The following is a 26813-nucleotide window of genomic DNA, read 5'->3' as shown; positions in this document are numbered from 1 at the left end:
TTGTACACAAGCTGTCATGTTATAAGTTGGGATGGGATCGGGGTGGAGATATGTTCTATTTTGGGTCCTGAATGTGTATGGAAATATTAATTATTTTTTTTTAAAAGGGAACTTAAGGTCTATTAATTGTTATGTTTATTAATCATTTAAAATGTCTATGAAATTGTATTCATTAAATGTCAATTAACTGAATCATCCAATTAAAAGGAAAATAATTTTCAATTTTTTGAAACAACAGGGAGCGGAAGTTTATTTTTTATAGGAAACTCATTTAGCACCTATTGAAGCCAATAAATTAGAAGGGGGTGGGTTAAACACTGCTTTTTTGCATCTGCAGTGTGGAAAAAGGCTGGAGTCGCTATCCTGATCAATAAGAAATGTTCAGCGGTATTTGGTAATTATAAAGCTGATCCTATAGGTAGATGGGTTCATGTTGATATGACTTCAGGAAATGATACCCTGATGCTTCTTAATACTTATGCTCCTAATTCAAATCAGGCCGAGTTCTTTTTTTTTCTTCATATTTTTCTTCATTTAAAACAACATCAAGTGCAACATATCAAACAATGTACCTAATTAATTTCATCAAATGATATAATAAATACATATCCCTTCTCCCCCACCTACCCTTTCATACAGTATAAAAATAAGCAAGAGTAATACAAATGATCAAGACCAACAAATTACAATCAAATAGTAATTTAGAGGCATATCCCCTCTCCCCCAACCCCTCCTGGATGTGTATAATCAATGGAGAAAACTAATAATCAATTTTTACAAAATTTTGTCAATGGGTCCAAACATCCTTAACATCAAGTGCAACATATTATAAAACAATATACAAATAAACAGTACTTAATTCCATCAAATGATATAATAAATACATATCCCTTCCCCCACACCCTTTCATACAGCATAAAGACAATCAAGAGTAACACCAATGATCAAGACAAACAAAAGTACAATCAAATAATAAATTAAAGGTATATCCCCCCTCCCCTCCCACCCCACCCATCCATCCTGGACGTGTATAATCAAAGGGCTAAAACTAATATTCAATCTTTACAAAATGTTGTCAATGGGTCCCAAACCTCCTTAAATTTCTTATAATGTCCCAAATGTATTGCTCTCATACGTTCAAATTTATAAGTTTGGCACAAGGTTTCCCACCAAAAACTATAGTTTAACCTGTCCCAATTTTTCAGAATAAGTTGTATGGCAACTCATGTCATGATGAAAAGTAATCTATTATTACATGAAGTTATTGGACTCTTGGTCCTCATTAACATGCTAAACAGCACTGTATCATATGTCAATGCCACTGGAGCTTCCAGTATTTTATTGATTTGATTCCAAATGGATTTCCAAAATTTAAGTATCAAGGGATAAAAGAACAGACGATCCAGTGTCCCTATATCGAGATGACAGTGGCAGCATCTATTTGACTTAGAACTAGCTAATTTTTATAATCTAAACAGGGGTCCAAAAACTTCTATGCAACAAAAAAAAACCATGTTTGTCTTATAGATGCTGACATCTATACATCTCACCCTCCAAATCCAAATTCGTGGCCATTGAGACGCAGAAATCTGCTGCTTAATCTCAATGCTCCAAATGTCTCGAAGACTAGTTTTTGGTTTTTTATAGAATACTGGAAGTTCCAATGGCATTGACATATGATATAGTGCTGTTTGGCACGTTATTGAGGGCCAAGAGTCCAATAACCTCATGCAATAATAGACTACTTTTCATCATGACGGGAGTTGCCATACAGCTCATTTAAAAAAATTGGAAAAATTGGGACAAGTTAAACTTGTGTCAAACTTATAAATTTGATTGTATGAGTGCAATACAATTGGGACATTATAAGAAATTTAAGGAGGTTTGGGATCCATTGACAACATTTTGTAAAGACTGAATATTAGTTTTAGCCTTTTGATTATACACGTCCAGAATGAGTGGGTGGAAGGGGAGGGGGGATATGCCTTTAATTTATTATTTGATCTCACTTTTGTTTGTCTTGATCATTGGTGTTACTCCTGATTGTCTTTATGCTGTATGAAAGGGTGGGGGGAAGGGATGTATATTTATTATATCATTTGATGGCATTAAGTGCTGTTTATTTGTACATTGTTTTATATGTTGCACTTGATGTTAGTTTTTAAAATGAATAAAGATTAAAAAAAAGACTTGCTATTCAAAAGGAAATAAATATTAAATTCCATATTGTTTTTAATTTTTAACTTTGAAAGATCACCAAGTATACCTTGGATACGAAAAACACAGAAAAGAAAGAAAGTAGTAAAGATAACACTGAAGCATCTATATTCACTCTTATTATGTCTGAAATTCAATAGCTTAATACTATAATTTAAATTTTTTGCAAGTACATCAGAGATTTCCAGCAAATCAAAGCATAGCATGAATGCACATGAATGCATGCATGCTAAGTGAATCCAAAGAAACAGAACAGCATGCTCTGAAATCTATTTTTATAATAACTGACTGCAGGTATTACAGGTAGTGTTCTTTGAGAAAGGGAGTAATCTTACCATTAAATGTCTAGACGAGGAGTCAGGGCAAATAGGATGCAATCTGGGTTCTTCCTTTATAAAAACAGGTAGAACCTAAATAGCAAATAAGAAATTGGCTTTTAGTACTAAATTCAAACAAACATTTATAATGTGGAACTGCTACTTTATCAGCAACCAAAGTATTCTGTTAGTAAGTTCACGTTAAGTAAATAAAAAGCAAAATATTTAGGGGGAAATTCATCAATGGGCGCTACTGCCTTACTGCTCGCGAATGATTAGCGTGCACTAAATGCTAAAGATGCCTATAGAAATATAATGGGCATCTTTAGCGCTTAGCATGCTCTAACGTGGTTAGTGCCTGTTGATGAATTCTCCCCTTTGTGGGTAAAAAAAAAGCCTTTCTGCAAAACACATTAGAGCATTTTTTTTGGAAATTTGCCAATTTGAACACACTATGAGCTGCGCATTATTTATTTTGTTAAATACATTTTTGTGAGGGCATGTATCATGGGCAGGGAACAGGTGTAGAAATGTTATCCAGCTAGCATATTCCCATTAGTGTATGCTAACTGGGTAGCGCAGACAATGTAGGAGCACTTAACCTTTCTAAAATGGTAAGTGCTTCCTCTAACTTTTACAAGTCCCATGTGCAAACGCAAAATTAGAATGAGACTTAAAAAAATAAAATTAAAAAGCCACATATGTTAAATCTGGGCTTAGCATGTTTTAGTAAAAGGGCCCTTTAATTAGGCAGTGTAATTTAAAACCACTTTGAGTTACATCAGGCAGGGCTGTGGAGTGGGTATACCAAACATTTGACTCTGACAACTCTATTGTTCTACTGTCCATCTCTTACTGATATTAGGCTTTAACCCCCTCTTCTACAAAGCCACGCGGCAACAGCTCCGAAGCCCCTTAAATCTCTATGGGCTTTGGGGCCACTAGCACTGCTTTGTAGAAGAGGGGGGTAAATATTTTGTATTGGCTCCAACTTATCAGTACTTCAGATTGAGGACAAATATTATATGGTATGTGTATATATATATATATATATATATACACACACACACACACATCATATTTTTCGCTCCATAAGATGCACTTTTTCCACCCCCAAAAAGGAGGGTGGAAATGTAAGTGCGTCTTAAGAAGTGAAGAAACATATTTTTTATTACTGCCGCATCTTTTAAACCCCCCTGCCGCCCCATATTTTAAAACCCGCTGCCACATCTTTTAAACCCGCCCGCTGCCGTCATTGTGGTACCTGGTGGTCCAGCATATTTCCCAGCCAGCAGTGCTCAGGTCAGAAGCGCGGAGATCAGGAGCACGCTTTCTGTGCTCCCACTTCCTGCCTGTGCCGATTTCTGAATGGCTGCAGTCAGTTCTCTTGGGACTCGTGAGAACTAACTGCAGCCATTCAGAAAGCAGTGCTGGGCCAGGCGGGAGTGCGGAAAGCTTGCGCCTGACCTCCTGACATGCACGGCTGGCCAGGAAATCTTTTGATTGTGCATTAAAATCACTGAGAGATGAACAGTTCCTTCTAATCCTGACCATTTGTGAGAAAGGGAGACTTTTAGTTTGTTGGAGTGACTTCAAGAGCACGCTGCACTTTACCAGCTTGTTAGCTACTTGAGATAAGTGCCGTTTTTTTGCCAGTTTGATGTGAAATACTGTGGCAGCTTTAAGCATTTGCACTTTATGTTTTTCTAATGTGCAATATTTTTCTATTCAGGCACTCAGCACCTTATTTTGAAGCACCTTTAATTGAAGCACTTTCATCAAAAGCACTCAGCACTTTCACAAGATGCTTCTACATATGCAAAGAGGCAGATAAGTAACTTTCTCTGCACTTTATAAAGTTTTTTAGAAAAATTATAGTTACTAATAAGTTTCATTCCACTATTATAAAAAGATAAAAAATTATAAAAAATTCACGAAACAAAAAATTTAAATCTTTAATAGAGGAGGTTTTTGATCAATGAAAGAAACCATATGCCACAAATTTATAGGGAGAAAACATATATGTTCCCTATGCGGTAGAATCTGAGATCTTTTCCTCCTAGAAGGTAAACTTCCTAATATCAACTTGTTGTAGTACTTGTTTTGTTATTGTTGATATACATCTTCCACTATCCAGTTTTGATAGAACTGGAAATGTAGGCCAAGGTTTTGAAGGCCTACATTTCTTGTGCCTATGTTTGACGTGAATTGCGTCTATGGAGACGCCTAAGAAAACCTAAGGTTGTTTCCGGTGTTAATCACGCCTACTTTGATCTTAGGCATTCTAGGGTGCCACCATAGACAAGATGAAGGCACCATTTTTGTAGGCACCTACAATTATTTTTAATGATTTTTTAATCTTTTTTTTTAACAAGTTGCCAATTTAGGCACCAGTAGGGTGCCTAACATAAGGCATTGTTTATAGAATATGTCCCTATGTGATTTTAAACGCTATTCAATTAATGCACAGAGCACAATGGATTGATTAGAGAGAGCTTTGGGAATAATGTAATATTATGAATATCCTATATAATAAAACGCTAGCCGCGCATGCGCACTCCAACTTTCGTGTTCTGTATTCCCTGTTCCATGTTCTGTAGGTCCGTGGCCAAGCAGGAGTGCGCATGCGCGAGTCCCCAGCTCCTACCTACACTTGCAGCACTGGCCGCCATTGCTGGACTCCCTGCTCTTCGGTAACTCAGTTCTCCCGACATCTTGCCGCCCCTCCCCCTTCCCGTGGTCCCGACTCCAAACCTGCTTACTCCAGCAGCCTCCAGTACTCTGCACACGCTGCTTCGGGCCCTTCTACTGCCCTGATTTACTCTGGCATGTCTCTGATGACATCATCAGAGACGCGGCAGAGTAAATCAGGGCAGTAGAAGGCCCCGAAGCAGCGTGTGCAGAGTGCTGCAGGCTGGAGTCGGCAGGTTTGTCGGGACCGCGGGAAGGAAAGGGAAGGGGGGGTGGGGGTGGCAACGGACTAAAGAAGCTGCCTAGACCGTGAGAAGGGAAAGGGGGAGGAAGGGAAGACGCTGCTGCTGCACAGGGAAGAGGTGTGGAGGGAGGGAAATGGAGAGGGAAGAGGGAGGGAAATGGAGAGGGAGGGAATGCTGCTGTGGCTACACAGGGAAGTGGGGGGGGGAGAGAAATGCTGCTGCATAGGAGGCTGGGAGAGAGACAGACAGATAGAAAGAAAGACAGACAGCGGGAGGGAGACAGAAAGAAAAGCAAAGGGGCAGGGAGAGACAGAAAGACAGACAGACAAAGGGGGCCAGGGAGAGAGACAGACAGAAAGAAAGATATTGGGAGGGAGAGAGAGACAGAAATAAAGACAGACAGACATATATTCTAGCACCCGTTAATGTAACGGGCTTAATGACTAGTATATACATATTGTCACAGGGTCGACTGAGCAGGGTAGTGAAAGGACGCCTATGCCTAGGGCTAGGCTGGGGAAAATACTCTCCCAAAGAGATAAAACACTACCCACACCAACACTTCAGCCCTGAACTACAGTCAGATAAGGAAGGTTCAGTGAGGAGCAAGGAAGTACCTATTTGTTTTCGCCTGAGTTAAAGAAGGGAGAACAATGTGTAAGTGGAATTAAAAGTACTCAGGATATTGTTCCTAGGGGGAGGATGCACCACCAATCTCTTAACATTCATGGGGGACACAATTCCAGGCAACACCAGGAACATTCTAGTCCTCAATTTAGCCAGGAACAAGCCACACCTGTTGCTCATTATCCTGAGGCTTATAGGGACCAGCAGCAGTGCTCAGAAAGGAGGCAGCCACTGAACCAACCCACACTGGAGCAGAGGAGACAGAATGGAGACAAGAGACCAGTTCCAAGAGCACGCCATAGTATACCTCAGCCTAACACCCAGGTCAGAGCTAACTTTATGGAAGCTGAAATGTTAGATGAATGCATGAGGGAAGCTTCAGATAGGGAAGACATTTCAGACCAGGAAGAAGCCATGGGCTTCAAAAAGGGAAATGTTGATTCTGACCCGTGGGCTATGGAAACTGATGGGGTTTAAAGTAAGTTAGGCTGGGACTGGTTGTGCTAGTTAAGGGGCTGGTTGTCTCTGTAACCTCAAGGCAAAAAAAAGGTTACTGAAAGCCTTAGTGGCTTGTGAGGGGTCCTTGCATTCCTTTTGGGCAAGAACCACAGAGTTTCTAGGCTGTGGCAATTAGCACTGCCCAGCCTTGGCAATAGTTTGGAGACCTTTTTCCTTTTGGGGTTTTTCCATAGACTGGATTGTGGGTCCTAGTTGGGAGGGACCACGATCAGTTGCATTAAACGGCCACTGCCATCCTCTTCAGATCCGACGGCCGTCGCCAATGTTCTCGGGATCCTCCAACAATCGCGGCGACCTCCCAATCAGGACAACCGCTCTCCCAACTTCCCGCTGGGATCCCTCTGGGGCCATTCTTTCTCCGATAGCACTGCCTCCGAGCCCTCCGATGCGCCATCCTCCTCCCCACTTGCACGTCCTCATGTGCAAAGAAACGGAAGTATGTGATTATCAGCACTCAGATGAAGAGGAGCCGAAACCAAATCTCTCTCACTCTCCATGAAAAAAACAGGACCCAATCCATAATATATTTTATCTTTAAAACTCTTTACCAGTCAGGAAATCCCTCTGCATGGCCTCCCATATCCAGAATTATTATTAGCAGAAATTAAACTCAAGCCAAGTCTTTTTATTCTTCTCTTTTAATGTCCTCCATCACTAAGAACACAAGACTGGGACTTGGGGCTCCTTTTATCAAGGTGCGCTACGGGAGAGCACAGCCTTGTAGCATCAGGATATGAATGTTTATGTTTCTGGTATGAGTGTGTGTTACTATCCTATTTTATTAGTGGTGTTCTATTCTTTTTTTATTTTATTGTAAACAGTCTTGAATTGTGTTGTAATGAAGGTGTGTCTGAATTCAAGAAAGGCAAGTGGGATAGGCACGTGGGATCTCTTAGAGAGGAAGAGATAATGGTTACTGCGGATGGGCAGACTGGATGGGCCATTTGATCTTTATTTGCCATCATGTTTCCAAGTCAAATAAATGATAAATATAGTAGGATTATTTTACAGTTTCTGATATATAGTAGGATTATTTTAGAGTTTAATCATATACTGCCTGATAAATGCTAATTTTTAAAGGAATGATGTGATATTATGAATTATATCAGTTATTTTCCTTGAACAGGATTTCATTCTTTCATTTTGTGTTTTTTTTGTGAAATTAATGATTTTATGATTAGAGGAACATAGGTTGTTATCATTCCCAAGTAAGTATTTATTTAAAGTGAGCTACTGACCATCTGAATTCCATCACTCTATGGGGTCCTTTTACAAAGGCACGGTAGCGGTTTAACGCGCGGAATACCACGCGTTAAACTGCCTGTTGTGCTAGTACCTAACGCCTCCATTGACGAGGCGTTAGGATTTTAGGCTACCATGGGGGTTAGCGCGTGATGAAATGTCCGACGCGCTAACCCCTGTAGCGCGCTTTGATAAAAGGAGCCCTATGTAGTTACATAGTAGATAACAGCAGATAAAGACCCGAATGGTCCATCCAGTCTGCCCAACCTGATTCAATTTATTTAGTTTATTGATTTAATTTATTATGTAGCAGTTACATGGCCTTTGGGATTTTTATTTCATATGATATTTAAAATGACAGTTTTGTTTTACTCTTAGGTTTTCCTTATTATTGTAATACCTTTGAATTCTTGAGATTTTTGATGATAAACATATTTTTGAATATGCTTTTAAAATTTTTAATTAATTAATCAACTAATTAATATTGTTATATGCATGTTACATTTGTGCATGTAATTTTGGTTGTATTATGTATGTTTTTAGATCCTTGATGCAGGTTGTAGCCGAAACTTGGCCAAGTCGGGTCTTTCTTCAATAAATTAGGTTTTTTTTTCTCAAGGCTAGATGCACGGTTTTCTACTGGTTCCTTATTACTTTAACTTCTCCCGCTGGTGCTGCTGTTGGACGTATTTACTAAGGTGGTGCTAGGCAATTAGGACTTGACATTTTTCCACATAACCATTACTTACTTTGACTTCATCTGGTGGTTTCAAGGAAATGTTTCTTCTCTGAAAGGTATAAAATAAGAAATTTATTCATATACATTCCCATTTTACAAAAAATAAAGATTGAAAATGAGATGTCCGGGTCAGGATATGCTCAATTCCAGTGTGGCATATTACTAAAACATCTGTCAGTGCAGAGCCTTTTAAAAAATATCTGCAGAAGTGAATGTCTATTTGTTGGCATGTACAGCAGAAATAGCCAATTACAAATATACATACTGAAAAAACATAAATGGCAAGGAACTGGCAGATTCCACATGGATTTGGCAGCTCCACAATGGCCACACCTAACTGTCCCATTTCACAAATATACATATGTAACTTTTGCCAATTAAGTGAAGAGATCACAATTTTTCTTCATTTTGGAGGAGGAAATATAGATTTAAGGAAAATGATTCCCTTAAGCTCTTGTGTAAAAGCTCTGACAAAAGATGTGCACATTTTTAAAACCTGTTATGTACCTTTGAGTTGATGTAAAACATAACATGGACAATTTCCCCTATACACATGTATTCCCTTTGTAAAATGAGGATTACAAGTATACATGTAGAATGAAGTCACACCCAAGCCACATCCTCTTGAAATCTCTGTTGTGTGAATCTCAACAAGTATTGTAAATAGCAGCTTACTGAAATAATAAAGATACTTACCTGTAGCAGGTGTTCTCTGAGGACAGCAGTTACAGTCTCACATGTGGGTGACATCATCAATGGAATCGGGCACAGACATATACCAAGTGCACTGTCACTTTAAATTTTAAGGAAGTGCCCTTACAGCATGCGTCCCAGTGCTTTTCTCACCCAATGTCAGTTCGCGGAGCCTACAGTTCAGAAACAAAGCTAAGAAGTCAACTAAGGGAGGTGGGTGGGTTGTAAGAATATATACCTGATGTCCTTGGAGAACTCTTGCTACAGGTAAGTATCTCTGTTTTCTCCAAGAACAAGCAGGTATAATATTATCACATGTGGGACACCCAAGCTGCCAGGATCATGACTCTGGAAGAGGTTTAACATTGATTTTACATCTACTTGACAAAACCCAAGTGGAATGAAGGGAAAGTTGGCTTCAGGAAGTATGTAGATTTTGCAGTATTGCTTACCCAAACCAATTGTCTCTTCAGGAATTTTGTACTTAACAGTGGTGAGAACTGAGAAGTAAAGGTATGAATTGAGGACCAAAGGGCTGCTTTGCAGATGTCCTCAAGAAAAGTAGAGTGGAAGTGAGGTACTGAAGCTGCCATAGCCCGTACATTATGAGCTTTAACATGACTCTGTAGTGTCAGCCCAGCTTGGTCACAGCAACTCCAAGTCTATTAGGGTCAAAAGGCACAAAAAGTTGGGGAGAATTTCTATGAGATTTAATCTGATCCAATAATATGCCACAGCACAACTGCAATCCAAAGTGTGGAGAGCTGCTTCACCTGGATGAAAACGTAGTTCCAGAAAGAAGATGGCAAGAGCTATGGACTAAATGAGATGAAATGAAATTCTCGGATGACCTTTAGCGGGAATTTTGGGAGAGTCCAAAGGACTATTCTGTCATGGTAAATCTGGTATAGGGTGGATCCGATACAAGCGCTTGCAGTTCACTCACCTGGTGTACATACAAAGGGCTATAAGAAAAAAACATTTTCCAAGTTTGAAGTTTGAGAAAGCAAGTCATGAGTGGTTCAAAGGAAGACTACATTAGAGCAGAGAGTACTTTATTGAGTTCCCAGACTACAGGTGGGGTTTGATAGGTGGTTTAGTACGATAATGTTTTCATAAATCTGCATATCAAGGGATGAACATAAAATAGCTTCTTATTCAGCAAAGAGTGAAACAACACTGATGGCACTGAAATGAATTCAAACTGAGTTAGTTTTAGGCCTGAATTAGAGAGAAGGAGGATGTCCAGAATTGAAAGAAGCAGACATGTGACAGGTTCAAGTGTATGGAGGCCATACCAGACGGTGAATCCAGTCCATTTGAAATAGTAACACCTTTGGGTGGAAGGTTTTCTGGATGCTTCAACGATAGCTGAGAGTGGAGCAGAAACAGTGTAGGTATTCATGCACTCAGTGAGAGATACCATGCCATTGCTAATGAGTGAGGGTTGGGATGTCAGAGGGAGCCTTTGTTCTGTATGAGTAATTTTAGAAACAACTGCAATTTGTGGTTTCTGAGTCAAGAGTTGCAGAAGAGAAGGAGACCATGGTTGATGTGCCCAGAGGGGTGCAATGAGGATTATGGTGCTCTGATCCTAGTAAAGTTTGAGTAAAGTATTCCCAATTAGGGATACTGGAGGGAATGCATACAGGAATCTGTTCACCCGATCAGTAAGAAAGACATCACACTCCAGGTGATTGGGGGCATAGAGTCTGAAGCAGAAGAGAGGGAGTTTGGTGTGTGTGTGTGTGTGGGGGGGGGGGGGGGCAAAATGATGTACTGTATGTTTGGAGTCCCCTATTTGGAGAAAATCTAACTTAGGATGGACAAGCTGAGAGACCACTCATGGGGGTGGAAGGAGTCTCCTGAGTTTGTCTGTCAGTATATTTTGCTTCCCTGCCAGATAAACTGCTTTGAGGAGGATGCCACGAGCAGCTGCCCAAGTCCAAATCTGAATCATTTCCATGCAGAGTGGATGTGATCTCGTTCCTCCCTGTTTGTTCAGGTAGAACATGGTGACCTGATTGTTGGTTCAGATGAAGACTATTTGATGAATAAGACAGTCTTAAAATGTCTGGACAGCATTGCGTATTGCTCTGAGTTAGAGGAGATTGATATGGAGAGTTTTCTTGTGAGAGAACCCCGACTCCCTGAGTGTGGAGGCCATAGAAATGAGCTCCCCAGTCCAACATCGAAGCATCTATGGTGAGAAGTTTTAGATGAAAGGGGAGACCTTAGAAGAGTGACAAGGATCGCTGGTGCACTTTCCCTCTGTCGCAGTCCTACCCCTCCTCTGACTTAATGTCCTGTTTTGGTCTGGGCAGATTGCGACAGAGGGAAACTGAACCAGCGATCTTCCACAGGCTGTAATTAGTTTTTAAAGTGAGACCAGGGGGATGCCGGATGATGGTGGAGAGAAGGGGGAAGCATGCCAGCCTTTGGGGGGCTCCCTAGTGTAGTAGCTATTAAGTACACGAAGGGAGAGAGAGGGAGGTAAAAGGGAACAAATAATGGGTCTGAAAACAGGAGAGGGAGAGAGATGCTGGAAAATGAGATGGAGGGAGGTACATTACATTACATTGTACTTATTGACCGCATTACCAAAATGTTCTACACGGTTTACAAAAGATTATCAATAATGAACATAATGTGTAGGTGAAGTAAGTTAAGTGAACAAGTATTTAGAGAAAAGATAAGTTTTCAGCTGTTTTCTGAATTGTCCATAGGAGTCAGCTGTGAGTAACAATGAATGAAATTCTTTTTCATGGGAGGCTGCCTGAGTTGCTAAAGAATGATTAAGAAATTTCTTACTTTTGCAGCCCTTTACAGAAGGGAAATTGAATAGAGCTTGAGTCTTTCTACTATGTTTATTCGTAGCTATGGAGAAACTGTTAACCAGGTAAATAGGGGCTGAGCCATAAAGAACTTTGCAAGTAAAACAGCCCAATTTAAACAATACAAGGGCCTCTACAGGCAATCAGTGCAGTTCACGATAAAACAACGTGACATGATCGTACTTCCTCAATCCATAGATCAATCTTACTGCTGTGTTTTGAATCAGTATTAGTCTTGACAGTTCTTTCTTAATAATTAACAGATAGACAATGTTGCAGTAGTCAAGGAGACTCGGTAACAGTGACTGGACCAATAATCTAAAAGTGGAACATTCAAAATAAGGTCTAATTGTTCACAATCTCCATAAAGTATAATAACTTTTACGCACAACTGCGTCTGTCTGACTCTTCATTGCAAGATGTTGATCTAAAACAATACCTAGAATTTTAATCGTTGGGTGAATTACATATGAGTGTATAGTAAGAGTGTTCATGAGAAATTATACTAGGTGATGCTACAAAGAACTTTGCTTTGTCTGAGTTAAGCTTTAGTTTAAATTGCTGCATCCAAAGATTCATCCTTTATATGACAGTCTCTATTTTAGTAATAATCTGAGTTAGAACCGAATTACAAGGTATAACTATCGTGATGTCATCTGCGTAACTGAACAATCTTATATCTAGATTTCTTAAACATGAGCCTAGCGAAGAAAGGTAGACATTAAATAATGTGGGAGATAACAGGGATCTCTGAGGCACGCCGCATGGGATTTTCCAGCTTGAGGAGAGTTGAGTCAGAAATCTAACTTGATAGGATCTAGATTCCAAGAATCCCTTAAACCATGAATAAACATGTGATCTGAAGACATCCAAACATGTTAGAAGGTTGGTGTGATCTATCAAGTCAAAGGTGCTAGCTACTCAGATTGAATTGAAGCATCAAGATGAAGCTACCTTTGCTTAGTAAGCGAGAAGCTGGACCCAAGGGGTGGTGTGCAGGGAAGGGGGTATAGAGATACTGGCTAAGAGGGCAGTATAGGAAGGCAGTTAGGAAGAGAAAGGAAGAGATAATAGACCCTGGGGTGGTGGGGAAGAAGGGAGAGATAATGGATGAAAGGGTACTTGAGAAAAGGAGAGATGGTGGATCTGGGGATGGTAGGATCCATCACTGCAGCCGCTCTTTCATTCTTTGGGCTGCTAGCAGCATAAGTGAAGTAAACATGCTGCCTTTCGCGGCTAGAAGCTTTCCTTCTGCTACTGCTTCCTGGCCCCGCTTAGGCACAAAGCAGTAGCATAGGGGAAACTTCACTCCACTTTGCCGGTTGGCCGAAGAGTAAAAGCATACTGCTTTATTGGATCCCATGGAGGAGAAGAATACGCGGAAGGGTCGCTAAAAGATCGGATGGGGGAGTGATCATTAGAGAAATGCTGGACTACGAGGATGGAGACTAAAAAAAGGAAAGATGCCAGACCTCTGGGAGAGGGAAGGGGAGGACAGAGATGGAAGATGGATGGTGAGAACAGAGAACGAAGAAAACATCAAATGGGCAGGAGACCCTGGCAAGCGAGTTAACAGAAGACAACCAGAAACCAGAGCCTGGGAATAATGATCAGACAAAAAAAGGTAGAAAACTAATTTTATTTTCTATTTTGTGATTAGAATATATAAGAACTGAAATGTTTATTTTGCACAGTATAGGAGGAAATTAATCTTTTTTCTTTGGTGTTGTACTATATGGAAGGTGTGGCTTCTTGGAATTTGGGTTTAATTTATGTTTATCATTTTTGGTCAGTTATTTTGTATTTGGCATTTGTGTTCTGTGTGTGTGACCAAGGTATTCTGTTAGGATGAAATTTCTATGTAGCATTCAGTTTTCCTGACAGTGGAGGGGATATTGTGAGGGGAGATGGGTTTTGTTGATCCTTTTTCTGTATTTGTGATTTATAAAATGACAGCATATTGTTCCTTTTTATACTTTAATAATAATAATAACTTCATTCTTATATACCGCCAGACCTCAGCGGTTCTAGGCGGTTTACAAGAAAGAAAAGCTGGACATCAGCGAATATATACGAGTCATAAAAGATATATAAATTTATACAAGTCATAAAAAATACATGATTATAATTAATGAAAGCAATAAAAGACAGGGCTCCTTTTACAAAGGTGCGTTAGGGCCTTAAGGCGTGGAATAGTGCACGCTAGCTGCTACCACCTCCTCTTGAGCAGGCAGTAGTTTTTCGGCTAGTGTGCGCTAATCCGGTGCGTGCGCTAAAAATGCTAGCACATCTTTGTACAAGGAACCCTTAGATAACGAATCTGTCAAATAATTGTGTCTTTACTAATTTTCTAAAAGAATAATAAGATGAGACACCTGGCATAATTTTACCGAACCAGTTATTCATTTTGGCTGCCTGAAAAGCAGTGGCGCACCAAGGGGGGGAAGTCCGCCCTGGGTGCAGCCTTAGGGGGGTGCACAGCCGGCCAGGTCCCTTTACCTTTGTGGCGCTTCCCCCCCTGCACGCCCGACAACAGGCCCGGTACGACAAACTCCCTGCCCTGTGGCCGCGAGTCTAAATTACCTTCTTACAGCAGCTGGAGTATTGAAGCTGCGTGTGGCTGCCGTAAAGGTCATCTCTGACACAACCGGAAGTTGCGTCAGAAGACCTTTACGGCAGCCTTATGCAACTGCAACGCTCGGGGGGTGGCGGGGAGGGGGAGAAAGGGAGGAAAGGTGGAGTGGAGAAGAAAAGACGCTTAAGGAAAATGGGTAAAACAGAGGAGAGAGAAGAACACTGAAAGCACATGGGGAAGACAGAGGGGTGAGAAGGACGCTGACAGGACATGGGGAAGACGGGGGGTGGGTGGGAGGGAGAAGGACGCTGAAAGGAAATGGGGAAGAGAGAGTGGGGAGAAGACGCTGAAAGGAAATGGGGAAGAGAGAATGGGGAGAAGATGCTGAAGGGAAATGGGGAAGAGAGAGTGGAGAGAAGACGCTGAAGGGAAATGGGGAAGAGAGAGTTGGGAGAAGACGCTGGCAGGGAAGAAGACAGATGCCAGACTATGGGGGAGCGGAGGGAAGAAGATGGGTGACAGACCAATTTGGAAGGGGGGAGAAAGGGAGAGGCACAGTAACAGAGCAAATGGAAGACGCAGAGAGAAGAGAGACAGTGGATGGAAGGAATTGAATGAGAACATGAGGAAAGCAGAAACCAGACAACAAAGGTAGAAAAAAAAATTATATTTCTTTTTTTTTGTTTCAGGATAAAGTAGTATATTAGTTGTGTTGATAAAAATTTATAAACAAAGCCCTGCCAGGTGAACATCTCTTTCTCCAGTTCAGCAGTCAGAACTTTGATTTATAAGGAAGGAATAAGCTAAATATTGCAGTACTGAGGCTTGTATGGATGCTGCGGGGACAGTGATGGGGCGGTGAATGGGATGGCGGTGACGGGGAGGTAAAGGGGACGGTGCAGTGACGGGGACAGATTTTTTCCCCGTGCCATTCTCTAGTGCTCACATCAAAAGTTTCGCTCTGACTCAGCTTCCTGTTTCCGCTTTTGACTGAGTATCGCATTGCCGATCTGAAGTTCTGTTGATGCCAAGGGTAGGGAAATACTGGAGGGGGTGAGGGAAAGAAGTGGCGAGCTGTAGGTAGACAGTAAAAAAGGAAATTGATGAGAGGGTAGTAAGAACGTAATCTAGATGGATGCAGAAAATAAATTGGAAAGGAAAATGAGGGAAGAAAGGGATTGCAGAAGAGAGGAGAGAGATGCCAGACCAATGGGGATGAAAGGAGAGATGGAAGGGGAGGCATAGAAGGAGAGAAGATACCATATAAGGAGGGGCAGAGAGATGGCAGACAGTGGACGGAAGGAAGAGAGTAACAAGAAGATGAGGAAAGCAGAAACCAGAGAAGACAAAGGTAGAAAAAAAATTTTCTATTTATTTATTGCTTTAGGAGACATGTGTCACTGTTTCTGTGGTGTTGCATTTTATGCAGAGTCCAGCTTCTTGCTAGTTCAATTTAACCTTTGAATAAGTATTTCTATTTTATCCCCCCTTTTACAAAACTGTGGAGCGTTTAACGCTAGCCATGGTGGTAGCAGCTCTAATGCTCAGAATTGTATGAGCGTCAGACAGATGAGGGGGGGTACCAAAAAATGATGGGCCCCAGGTGTCACATATGCTAGGTACGCAAGTGCTGAAAAGAGAGTTCTATCAAGAAATCTCTTAAAACAACAGGATTTTATGGTAGGATATGCAAATAGATGAACTCTGCGTGTAGGCTTATTGGAATAGTTGGTAGAATATGCAAATAGATGAACTCTGCGTGTAGGCTTATTGGAATAGTTCAAGGAGAAATGGGAAACAAGGTAATCTGGCGACATACCAAAAATTGATTTAAAACAGATACATGCAAATTTGAATAAAACTCTGGCTTCCATTGGCAACCAATGTAGTTTTTGGTAATAGGGACTGATGTGCTCCCATTTTTTCAGGCCGAAAATAATAATAATTTTATTTTTATATACCGTCTGACCAAAAATGGTTCTAGGTGGTTTACAACAAATAAGCACAAGTCATACAATGGAGAGTACAATTTAAAAGGAAAAAACAATTCAAAACAAAATACAATAAATAAGAATTGGTCCTACAGTAGAAAATCAACCGTACTGCAGTGTTTTGTACCAATCTTTAATTTTTTAAAGATTTTCTTATTATAGGCGCCCAAGTAAATTATGTTACAGTAATCAAGAATACTTAATATAGATGACTGAACTAACAAGCGGAACGATACTTCGTCGAAATATTTCTTAATGGTTCGGAGTTTCCATAGAACCAAGAAGCATTTCCTAAGTAACAGATCTGTATGTTGTTCCAAAGTAAGGTGCCGATCTAATGTCACTCCCAGTATTTTTATAGAGTGAACAATAGGATAATCAAAACCATTCAGATGTATCAATGCTTCTTTGATGTTGTCATTGGGGCTCGCAAGAAAATTTTTTTCGGGGTTCAATTTTAGTTTAAAATCAATCATCCAAAGTTCAATCTGATTTAAAATGGTGGCTATATAATAACATGTAAGACATGTTAATGGAATAACTATGGTGATGTCATCAGTATAGATATAAAATCTTAGTTTTAGACTGCAACAAATTTCCCAATGATGCGAGGTAAATGTTAAATAAGGTGGGAGATAAAGGTGAACCTTGAGGAACCCTGCATGAATTTATCCAATGATAAGTCTGTCATCGCTATACACTCAGTATGATCTATTACCCAGAAAACCTCGAAACCAGTTCAAAACATTTCCCATGATACCAATAGATTCCAGAAAGGCAAGTAAAATAACATGATCAATCAAATCAAAACCACTACTTAAATCTAATTGCAAAATCAAAGCGCTTGTACCTTGACTAAATAATCTGTGAAGATAATTTAACAAGGAAGTCATAACTGTTTCTGTACTGAAGCCTGAATGGGAACCTGACTGATTGTCCTGTGATATATTAAACTTATCCAAATAAATAACCAATTCAGAGTTAACCAGATCCTCCAGCAGTTTAGTAAACGAAGGAATACTAGCAATGGGTTTGTAGTTAGATGCCAATGTTGTAGATTCTTTGGAGTTTTTTTTATAATCGGTGTAATCAGAATCTGACCTAACTCCTCAGGAAAAGTCCCATTTGACAATAATAAGGTGACCCAGTTGAAGAGCTTAGCCTTGAAAGTAACAGGAACAACTTTCATGACATTTGGAGGACAGCTATCCAACCTACAGTTTCAGTTGACATATTTGGTGTAAAGCTTACAAAATTTTTGCCAAACAGGGACTGTAAAATTATACCAACACATGTCCACTCTAGGGTCCTCTATAAACTGAGCGACAGGGAAACTCAGATAGTTATTAGTGGAAGCCAATAGAGTAGTCCTCAACTTTTGAACTTTATTATTGAAAAAAATCTGCCAGCGTGTCTGCAGATGGGGTAGATTCTTCAGTAAAACCAGTAAATACCTCTATATTAACCAATTTAAAAAGGCTACTACCAATCTTTTGAGCATAAAAAATTGTATGTTTCTTTTTAATTAGGTTTTTATATTCTTTTAGTTTTAGTCTCCAGTTCACTCTGTGTTCCATTTCTCCCGATTTTAACCACTGTCTTTCCATTTTCCTTAATTCCCGTTTTACACCTAACAATTCTGTATCAAACCACCCATCTAGATTTCTTTGTCGCTTTCTTCTTAGTTTAATGGGTGCCATTTCATTTAATATCTGAGTACTGGTGTTGATCCAGGTATCTACAAAAGCACTATTTAATACTTGTGTGGATGGGATCACACAGAGTCCGTGAGGATGGGGCGGGGATGGAGACAGAGTCTGCAGGGACGAGACGGGTCAAATTTTTTCCCTGTCATTCTCTAATGAATATACTATTTTTTAGAAGTTATTTTTTGATTCTGCATTTGTTTAAAGAAAGGTTTAATTTAGAAATTGACTCTTGATCTCTACTGGTGGCAAATAAACTAACTTTAATTACTACATGGCAGATTCTTCTAATACTTCTGTGGAGAAGTGCTGCTGTTCTAACCATTGAGTGCTGAGATGGAGTATTTTTGTTATCCTGCTCTCACAATTCTGTTTTTCAGCAACCCCTTTTTATATCTTTCCTATATTTGTTTAGCATTCACAGGTTTGTGATAGATTTTTTCATTAGGGGAAGAGTACTTTTATTCCCTTCTAGGAATGTCCTTTTAGTCTAATCTTCAATTTTCTTTGTTTGCACAACCACACACTATGTTATGCATGTTATACCATATACCCTTATTTAGTAAGATAATTTTGCTATTTTGTCCATGATTCATTGCTCTGTTGTAACTATATACTGTATGCTCATTGAAGTTTTAATTACTATTGTGATTCAAGTTTATTTTATTTATTTCAAGTTTCAATACATTTTATTTCACAACATGGTTTGTTTTTACTTTTATCTATATGCATATTTGCTTTTTGTTTTTTGTTCTTTTCTATTAGGATATAATCTTATGTTTTTATAATCTTATGTTTTTATGTTCTTATCTTTCTAAATATGGCCTTATAGAATGCTATGAAAGTTACACACCTCCATATTTGCTGCATTTTAGACTATGTGCACTTGTGTTTACACACTATGGGGAATATTCTATAAATAGCATCCTGAATGTAGGTGGCAGTAGGCGTACTACTGTCAGCTACCAGCTAATTGGGATGCACCAACCCCCCCCCCCCCGAGGCAGGCCGCCGACAACGTAGACGTTTGTTGTGGTTGAGGGAGACACATAGGGATGCTTAAGCTCACCCAAGGTTAAGCATGGGCGTGATTTTGCCCGGAAGTGGCCTTGAGCGAGTTTAGGCAGCTCTATGCCTCTCCCTAGGGCTGCAATAGGTGCTTGAAATGTAGGCCAACAAAAAGCTGGTCTATATTACAAATAGACCGGCAAAAAAAAATCTCACTGCCACAATCAGCTGAGCGGTCGTGGCAGGAAACTCGTCTCCCCCACTAGTGCAAAGTACTGACTTTTCATGGAGGAAGCACACCCTGCACCTTCCTCCATGAAAAGTCAGTACTTTGCACTAGTTGGAGAAGGTGAACAACCTGTCCTTAACTACTAAGTCTATTCCCTTCAGTACCTTGAATGTTTCGATCATGTCCCCTCTCAATCTCCTCTATTTGAAGGAGAAAAGGCCTACGTGACAGAGACTGTTGCTGCTGATTCGTCGGGACTTGGGAGCTCAGTGCTGGACCCAGACCGGAAATTAGTGTTATTGCTGGCACCTTTCCTGATGAAGCTCTTCTAAAATTAGTAAGAGCGAAACGGAGATCTTCCGTCGTCATGAAGCTAAGTACTCTATAACTTATATGGTTGAATGTAAGAGTACTGATAATTGAAGGCCAGTATTTGAATCAAAATTAGAGTGCAAAGTATTTTTATGAAGCTAAATAAGATTTGTATCAAAAATATTTAACATATTTAAAATAACAAAAATGAAAAAAAGAATGTTTTGAGAAAAATTGAGAAAATAGGAGAATCTATAGGACTGATGATAGCTCACCCTATGGTTATTAGCTTGTAAAATATATCAGGCTTCTAGCTGTGAGCGCTTGAGATCCTGAAAATATTTCTCCATTATATCCAGTTCGGATTTTTTGTCTTGTGCTTTAGCCAATTTTGTAAGGATTTAATGTGTTTCACAAGTTTTCTGAGGTTTACCAAGTTTTAAATTTTTTTAGACATAAATGTATATGTGTGTTTTTTAAACAGATATTTATGTAGTTTTTAATTTTTACTTGTTTATATTTGGACTCCTGATGCAGGCAGTATAGGTGAAACAGGGCCCATGTCACATCCCTTTAGCAGTAATCTGTGTATGAGCTCTTGTCAATAAAGGACTCCTTTGAAGACGGCTTTAGCTATACACTGGTTCTTTGGTCAGCTTCAAAGAAACCAAGCAACAGAACAAAACGCAGGAGATTATTAGATGCTGGATTTTGTTTTTTTGAGCAGACTGATAAGATCAAAGTAAACCGCTTAGAATCCTAACGGAGTTTAGCGGTATATAAGAAATAAATTACATTACATTACATAAGATCAAAGTGATCTGTCACAAGTACAAGCAGTAGACAACTGATCAATGGGAACTAATGCTTTCAGATGAAAACATTTTCACTCAGTTCTATAACTTCTGTAGGCACATAAGGAGACCTTTAAATTAGAGAGACTTAACCCAAGGTATGTTATACCTACAGTGGAACAAGCACCAAAGATTATGAGAAGCAGGGCTGTGGATTATGCTGAAGAATACCACAATCAATGGAACTGTTTATTCAAATGTTTTGAAGGAGAACTGCCAAACTTTATGCTAATTCACAACAAAACCCATTTCCTATAGGATGGTGTGTTGTGGCATGGAATCAAAGCTATTAAAGCATGGCCAACTCATGAACAGATAAAACTGATAAAATCTTGGCGCAGTAACAGCACAGAATTACTATTGAAAATGTGTAGGCTGTGATGAAGAAGAAAGTTGCCATAAACAATCCAGTATATGAAGTAGATCAGTGGTTCCCAACCCTGTCCTGGAGGACCACCAGGCCAATCGGGTTTTCAGGCTAGCCCTAATGAATATGCATGGAGCAGATTTACCTGCCTGTCACTTCCATTCTATGCAAATCTCTCTCATGCATATTCATTAGGGCTAGCCTGAAAACCCGATTGGCCTGGTGGTCCTCCAGGACAGGGTTGGGAACCACTGAAGTAGATCTTATACACTGGATCAACGCTGTGTGGATTCAGGAGGCCCTGAGCTTTTGCTGGAAGTAGTCTATAAAAACTGTTACAATTAGTTTTCTTTAAAGCTCAAAAAACAAAACAAATCAATTAGATAGTAAATGGAGTAGCGAGGGTAGGAGGTGCCCAGGGTGGTGGCACTCTCCTGCGTCCTTCTCTCTGCCCTCCCACTCCAACCCCCGCTGCTTCTTCTGTGCCCCCATGCCACACTCATGCACTCCCTTCCCACCCCCCTGTACCTCTTTAAATTTTCAGCAGCATGAGCAGCTTCTCCAGCCTGCTATTCGCGCTAGCATTGGATTCCCCTCCGACATCACTTTCTGGCCCCACAACCTGGAAGTGATTTCAGAGGGAGCCAGTTCAGTGCGAGTAGAGAGATAGAGTAGTTACTCACAGTGGGGAAGACTTTAAAGAGGTATGGGAGGAGGGGATGGTGAGCGTGGGGGCGCCACCCTGACCAAGATAGCCCCTGGGGGCAGTCTCCCCCCCCCTCCCACCACAGCATTTTACTAAGGCATGCTAAAAGATTTAGCACATGCTAAATGCTGTGCAGTCCACTGTACTCCCATGGACTGCATGGCACTTAAAATTTCTCTGAACCCTCCCAACCCTGCTATACCATTGAAATTACCTGCAGTACCTCTGACATATTTCTGGTTATATCTAACCTCTCTTGGCTCACCAATATAATTTGAATTTGTTACCAATGTACTTGACAATACTTTCTGTAACATCACTGTATATGTACAGTCTCTTCCTCTGTAAACTGCTCTGAACTGCTTGTGGTATTGCGGTATACAAAAATAAAATTATTATTATTATTATTAATTCATTGGTGTATGCTAAATTCATTAGCACCTTAGTAAAAGAATCCTTAAGTTAATTGTCGTAGCATACTTTAAGCTGTCTTAAACTTTATATTTTTACTGTGTTGATGTGAAATAAGAATCAATCAAATTATGGCCTAAATCGAATTAAAGAGGATTACATTTATCCAAAGGACAGCTAAGCAGCAGATATTCAGAAATAGTATCATGCATATTTTTATAGAAGGGTCCTTTTACTAAGCTGTGGTACAAAGTGGCCTTAGTATGCCCTTATGTGGGTTTTTTCACATGCACTAAGATTATTTTTACTGCAGCCAGAAAATGGCTGTTTTTTCTTTTTTAAAAAAAAATTAATGGTCATGTGCTAATTTTGCCATTAGCACATGCCATTAAAAATATTACTGTGTGAGTGCTTACAGACACATATTTTGTATGTGGTAACAGCCAGATTCAATAATGGTTCATAAAAGTTAGGTGGACTTTATAGAACCACGCTTAGTGGTGTCTACAGTGGGCTTAGGTGTCAGTAGGCGTCCTAACCTTAGGCATACCCTATTTTGCCAGGGTTTTCTTGGTCTAAATGAGGACACCTAAGTCCAGAACAGGCATCTACATAAAAAACATGCCCAAGATCTGCACCCTAACCATGCCTACTTTCTGGTAGGCACCTTGGACTAGGTACCTACCTCAAAGTGGTAGGAGTCTATCAAGTTAGGCGCCTACCATCCAACCAAGTGCAATTAATATCAATTACAAGTTACTAATTGCTAATTATTGGCACCGATTAAGCCTTTTAAATAATTAAGTTGGCACCTAGTTTGACAAGGTGCACCGATCTAAGCATCTAACTTTAGGCGTCATTTATAGAATCTGGGCCTAAGGGCTCACACACTACTTCTGTGCTAAATAGTTAGTACTATCATTCTCCACCTCCTAGACATGTCCCCTCTGTGATAAAAATAAAAAATATTTTTTTATATGAAATTTGTGCATGTAGATTTGAAATTATCACATGATGATTAAGCATGTCTTGTGGTAATCCACTTTAAGCTGTGGCAAGTGCATGATAATGCTTATTGCAACTTAGTATAAGAACCTCAAAATAAAGGGGAAGGGACTTGTATTCTGTTTTTTGTGGTTACATATTTAAAGTGGTTTACATACATGCAGGTATTTATTTTGTACCTAGGGCAATGGAGGATTAAGTGAGTTACCTAGGGTCACAAGGAGCAACACTGGGATTCGATTCCACAACATCAGGGTGCTGAGGCAGCAGCTCTACTACTAGGCCACGCCTCACCTCCCTTTCAATTTCAATTACTGAACCCACCTGTTTTATTTGGTAAATGATTTTCGAATGATCTCCTCCTGTTATTTGATCTAACAGATCATCTACTATTTTCTTTGCATAGCTTCCAGAGTCTTTCACAAATTCTAGCAGGCTGGGAAAAATAGAAATGAACAAAAAAGCATTCAATAATGAAAATAACATACTACTCTGATTTACTATATAAGGAGCAATTTTAATAAAGGGATTTGAGCACATAGAACAGCACTTTACACAAGCGTAGACTCCATAAAATTGTCCAGGAGTGTAAATGTGTACACTTATTCTTCCTGGGGATTTTTTTTTTTTATATTTTATTACGTCAATGCACAATTCAACAGGAAACAAAAATGTCCAACAGCAACTTCACAGTATAGTGCAATAAAATATGGAGTACAAACAAGATAAGTGAACAGTTATAACTTTGTTGTTTCTTCCCCCTCCCCACCCAACCACCCTCACCCACTCCAACAAGATTGATTGTCTCATCAATAGCATCACAAATACAGGGTAATCACTAATTCAACAATCTGTATCAGGGTAATCACAAATTCAACAATAGACTTCGAGCAGTAGGTGTCAAAGTACTCCAAAATGGTTCCCACATGGTCTGTAATTTCCTTTCCCTGGGAGTGTCCAAGTCAGAGACATGTAGACATTCCAACTGTAAATATTGTATGAGCAAAGCCCTCCACTGTGCCATCGTGGGAGCCTCCAGGGTTAACCAAAGTAATAGAATAGATTTGACTTCCATAAGAAGTGCTAATTTTTGAAAGACTCTCAAACCCTTAGGTACCGGGGTGATAACTGGGCAACTGGAAAACAAAATCATTGGAGTTGGTACACGTCGCACCCACAAAAGATCAGAAATGAGTTGTAAAATCCTGTACCAAAAGCGATAGACAATAGAACAAAAATAAAGCATGTGGCCCAGGGTGGCTGAAGGGTGCTTGCACTTTGGACAAACCGAATCCTGACGGAGGGCCATTTTTTAGCACGCAACAGTAAAATATAGAGATGCAAAGCCAACTTATAGCAGATTTCCCAAAGAGAAACGGGTAGGTGTTGATGGAAACATATATTGTCTTTATAAAAGGAGGTGAAACATATGTGTCTGTATCGCCTATGTCAGGGATGTAGGAGTTCAAGCTCTGAGTGGTGCAAACAGGTCAGGCTTTTAGGATATTCCTAATGCATATACATGAGAGGGATCTACATGAATACTACAATGGGCGTTGAATAATTTATCTTCCTCAGTAGGAAAGAAGAGTTTTCAAAACAATTTTGTTTATTTTTCATTATAATCCCTTGATAACTCCATATACTTCATCCACATTTCCTGCAATGACTTTAATCCCTCTGAAAATAATTCTGTTTGACCATCAAACCGGGATGTCACAACTTCCTTGACGTCTTCATCACTTGAAAACCATTGTTCACGGAAAGATTTCTTCAAAACTCAGAACAGGGAGCCAGGTCAGGACTGTAGGGTGGATAGTTCAGCTAGAGAATGACATGGGGAAAAATCTGTCCCAGTCACTGCACCGTCCCCAGCCCACCATCCTCTGCACTGCCCCGTCACCGCTGTTCTCTTCACCGCCCCGTCACCGCCACCGCCATCCCTTTCACCGCCACTGCCATCCCATTCACCGCCCCATTACCGTCCCCGCAGCAGCCATATAAGCCTTAGTACTGCAATATTTAGCCTATTCCTTTCTTATAAATCAAAGTTCTGGCTGCTGAACTAGAGAAAGAGATGTTCAGCTGGCAGGGCTTTGTTTATAAATTTTTATCAACACAACTAATATACTACTTTATCCTAAAGCAAAAAATAAATAAATAAATAGAATTTTTTTTTTCTACCTTTGTTGTCTGGTTTCTGCTTTCCACATCTTCTCATTCAATTCCTTCCATTCACTGTGTGTCTTCTCTCTGCGTCTTCCATTTGCTGCTACTGTGCCTCTCCCTTCACCCCCCCCCTAATTGGTCTAGCACCCATCTTTTTCCCTCCGCTCCCCCATAGTCTGGCATCTGTCTTCTTCCCTTCCAGCGTCTTCTCCCCACTCTGCCTTCCACATTTCTCTTCAGGGTCTGTTCCTCTCTACCCTCTTTCAATGTCTGTTCTATTCCTTTCCACACCACCCTTCCCTCCCTCCTTTACCATCTGTTCCTTTCTACCACCCTTCTTTCATATCTGCTGTAATACCTCAATTAAATACAACTTAATTAAAAAGTGATGTGGTCTGCATGTCAGTGTGGAAGGCCACACTTCCCTGCTGTACCCTCCCCCCCTCAGGTGACTGTGTTGTTCAATTGCAAATCTCTCCCCAAAGATGCAGTCACAATCACACTCTGGCTGTCTAGAGCAGTGTTTTTCAACCGCTGTTCCGCGGTACACTAGTGTGCCGCGAGATGTTGCCTGGTGTGCCGCAGGGCCGCCATCAGGGCAGTACTACCAGTCCTGCATTCAGGGGCCCGGAGCTGACAGGGGGCCCGAGGCAGGGGCGCCAGTAGCTCGTCAAGGCAAAGTGAGTCGATCACCCAGGACTCACTTTGTCTTGGCGATCTAATCTATCGAGCCGATAAGTCTTCTTCTCCCCGACGTCAATTCTGCAGTCGGAGAGGAAGTTCGGGCCAGCCAATCGCTGCCTAGCTGGGCGGAACTTCCTCTCCGATTGCAGAATTGACGTCAGGGAGAGCATGCGTCGGCGTCAGCTTTGGGGCCTGTTATCCATTGGTGGGTCCTGTTCCCCGATGGCAGCGGCAGTGGCAGTGGCTTGGGGAACGGCAGGGAGAAAGAAAGAAAGGGGGCAGGCAGGGAAACAGAAGGAAAGAAGAGAAACAGAAAAAAAGAAAGAAAGGTCAGGGAGAGAGGAAGAAAAAGTTGGGGGAGGGAATGAGGTATGGAGGAGAGAAAGCATACAGGCTGATAGAAGGGAAGAAAGATTGGATGCACAGTCAGAAGAAGAAAGTGCAACCAGAAATCACCAGACAAGGTAGGAAAAATGATTTTATTTTAAATTTAGCAAAGTGGAGGCAGTATTACCACAGTTTTCAAAGGAATTTGCCCAAATAACTTAATAGTTAACTGGGTAAATTCCCAGAGATGAAAACTTCCCTTCACTTACTATGCACAGTTCTGAATTTATATCTGCTGTCTATATTTTACAATATGGTCACCTTTTACTAAACCGCAATAGTGGT

At 40.4% G+C, this 26813-nt stretch overlaps 1 protein-coding gene across 6 annotated transcripts in view; it reads right to left on the bottom strand.

The window, feature by feature from the left end:
- BRD9 (bromodomain containing 9) overlaps positions 1-26813 on the bottom strand; it is a 209007-nt gene that overhangs the window by 30257 nt on the left and 151937 nt on the right. For all 6 annotated transcript variants that reach the window (XM_033929788.1, XM_033929790.1, XM_033929791.1 and 3 more), the window contains exons 12-14: positions 23613-23724; positions 8608-8646; positions 2553-2627 (exon numbers count right to left, since the gene is read on the bottom strand). In XM_033929788.1, the coding sequence (XP_033785679.1) occupies positions 2553-2627; positions 8608-8646; positions 23613-23724 (226 nt within the window). The remainder of the gene's footprint in view (positions 1-2552; positions 2628-8607; positions 8647-23612; positions 23725-26813) is intronic.

The sequence above is a fragment of the Geotrypetes seraphini genome, chromosome 2, assembly GCF_902459505.1.
Source record: "Geotrypetes seraphini chromosome 2, aGeoSer1.1, whole genome shotgun sequence".
NCBI classification, from domain to species: Eukaryota; Metazoa; Chordata; class Amphibia; order Gymnophiona; family Dermophiidae; genus Geotrypetes; species Geotrypetes seraphini.
This window is presented reverse-complemented; position numbering and strand designations above follow the sequence as displayed.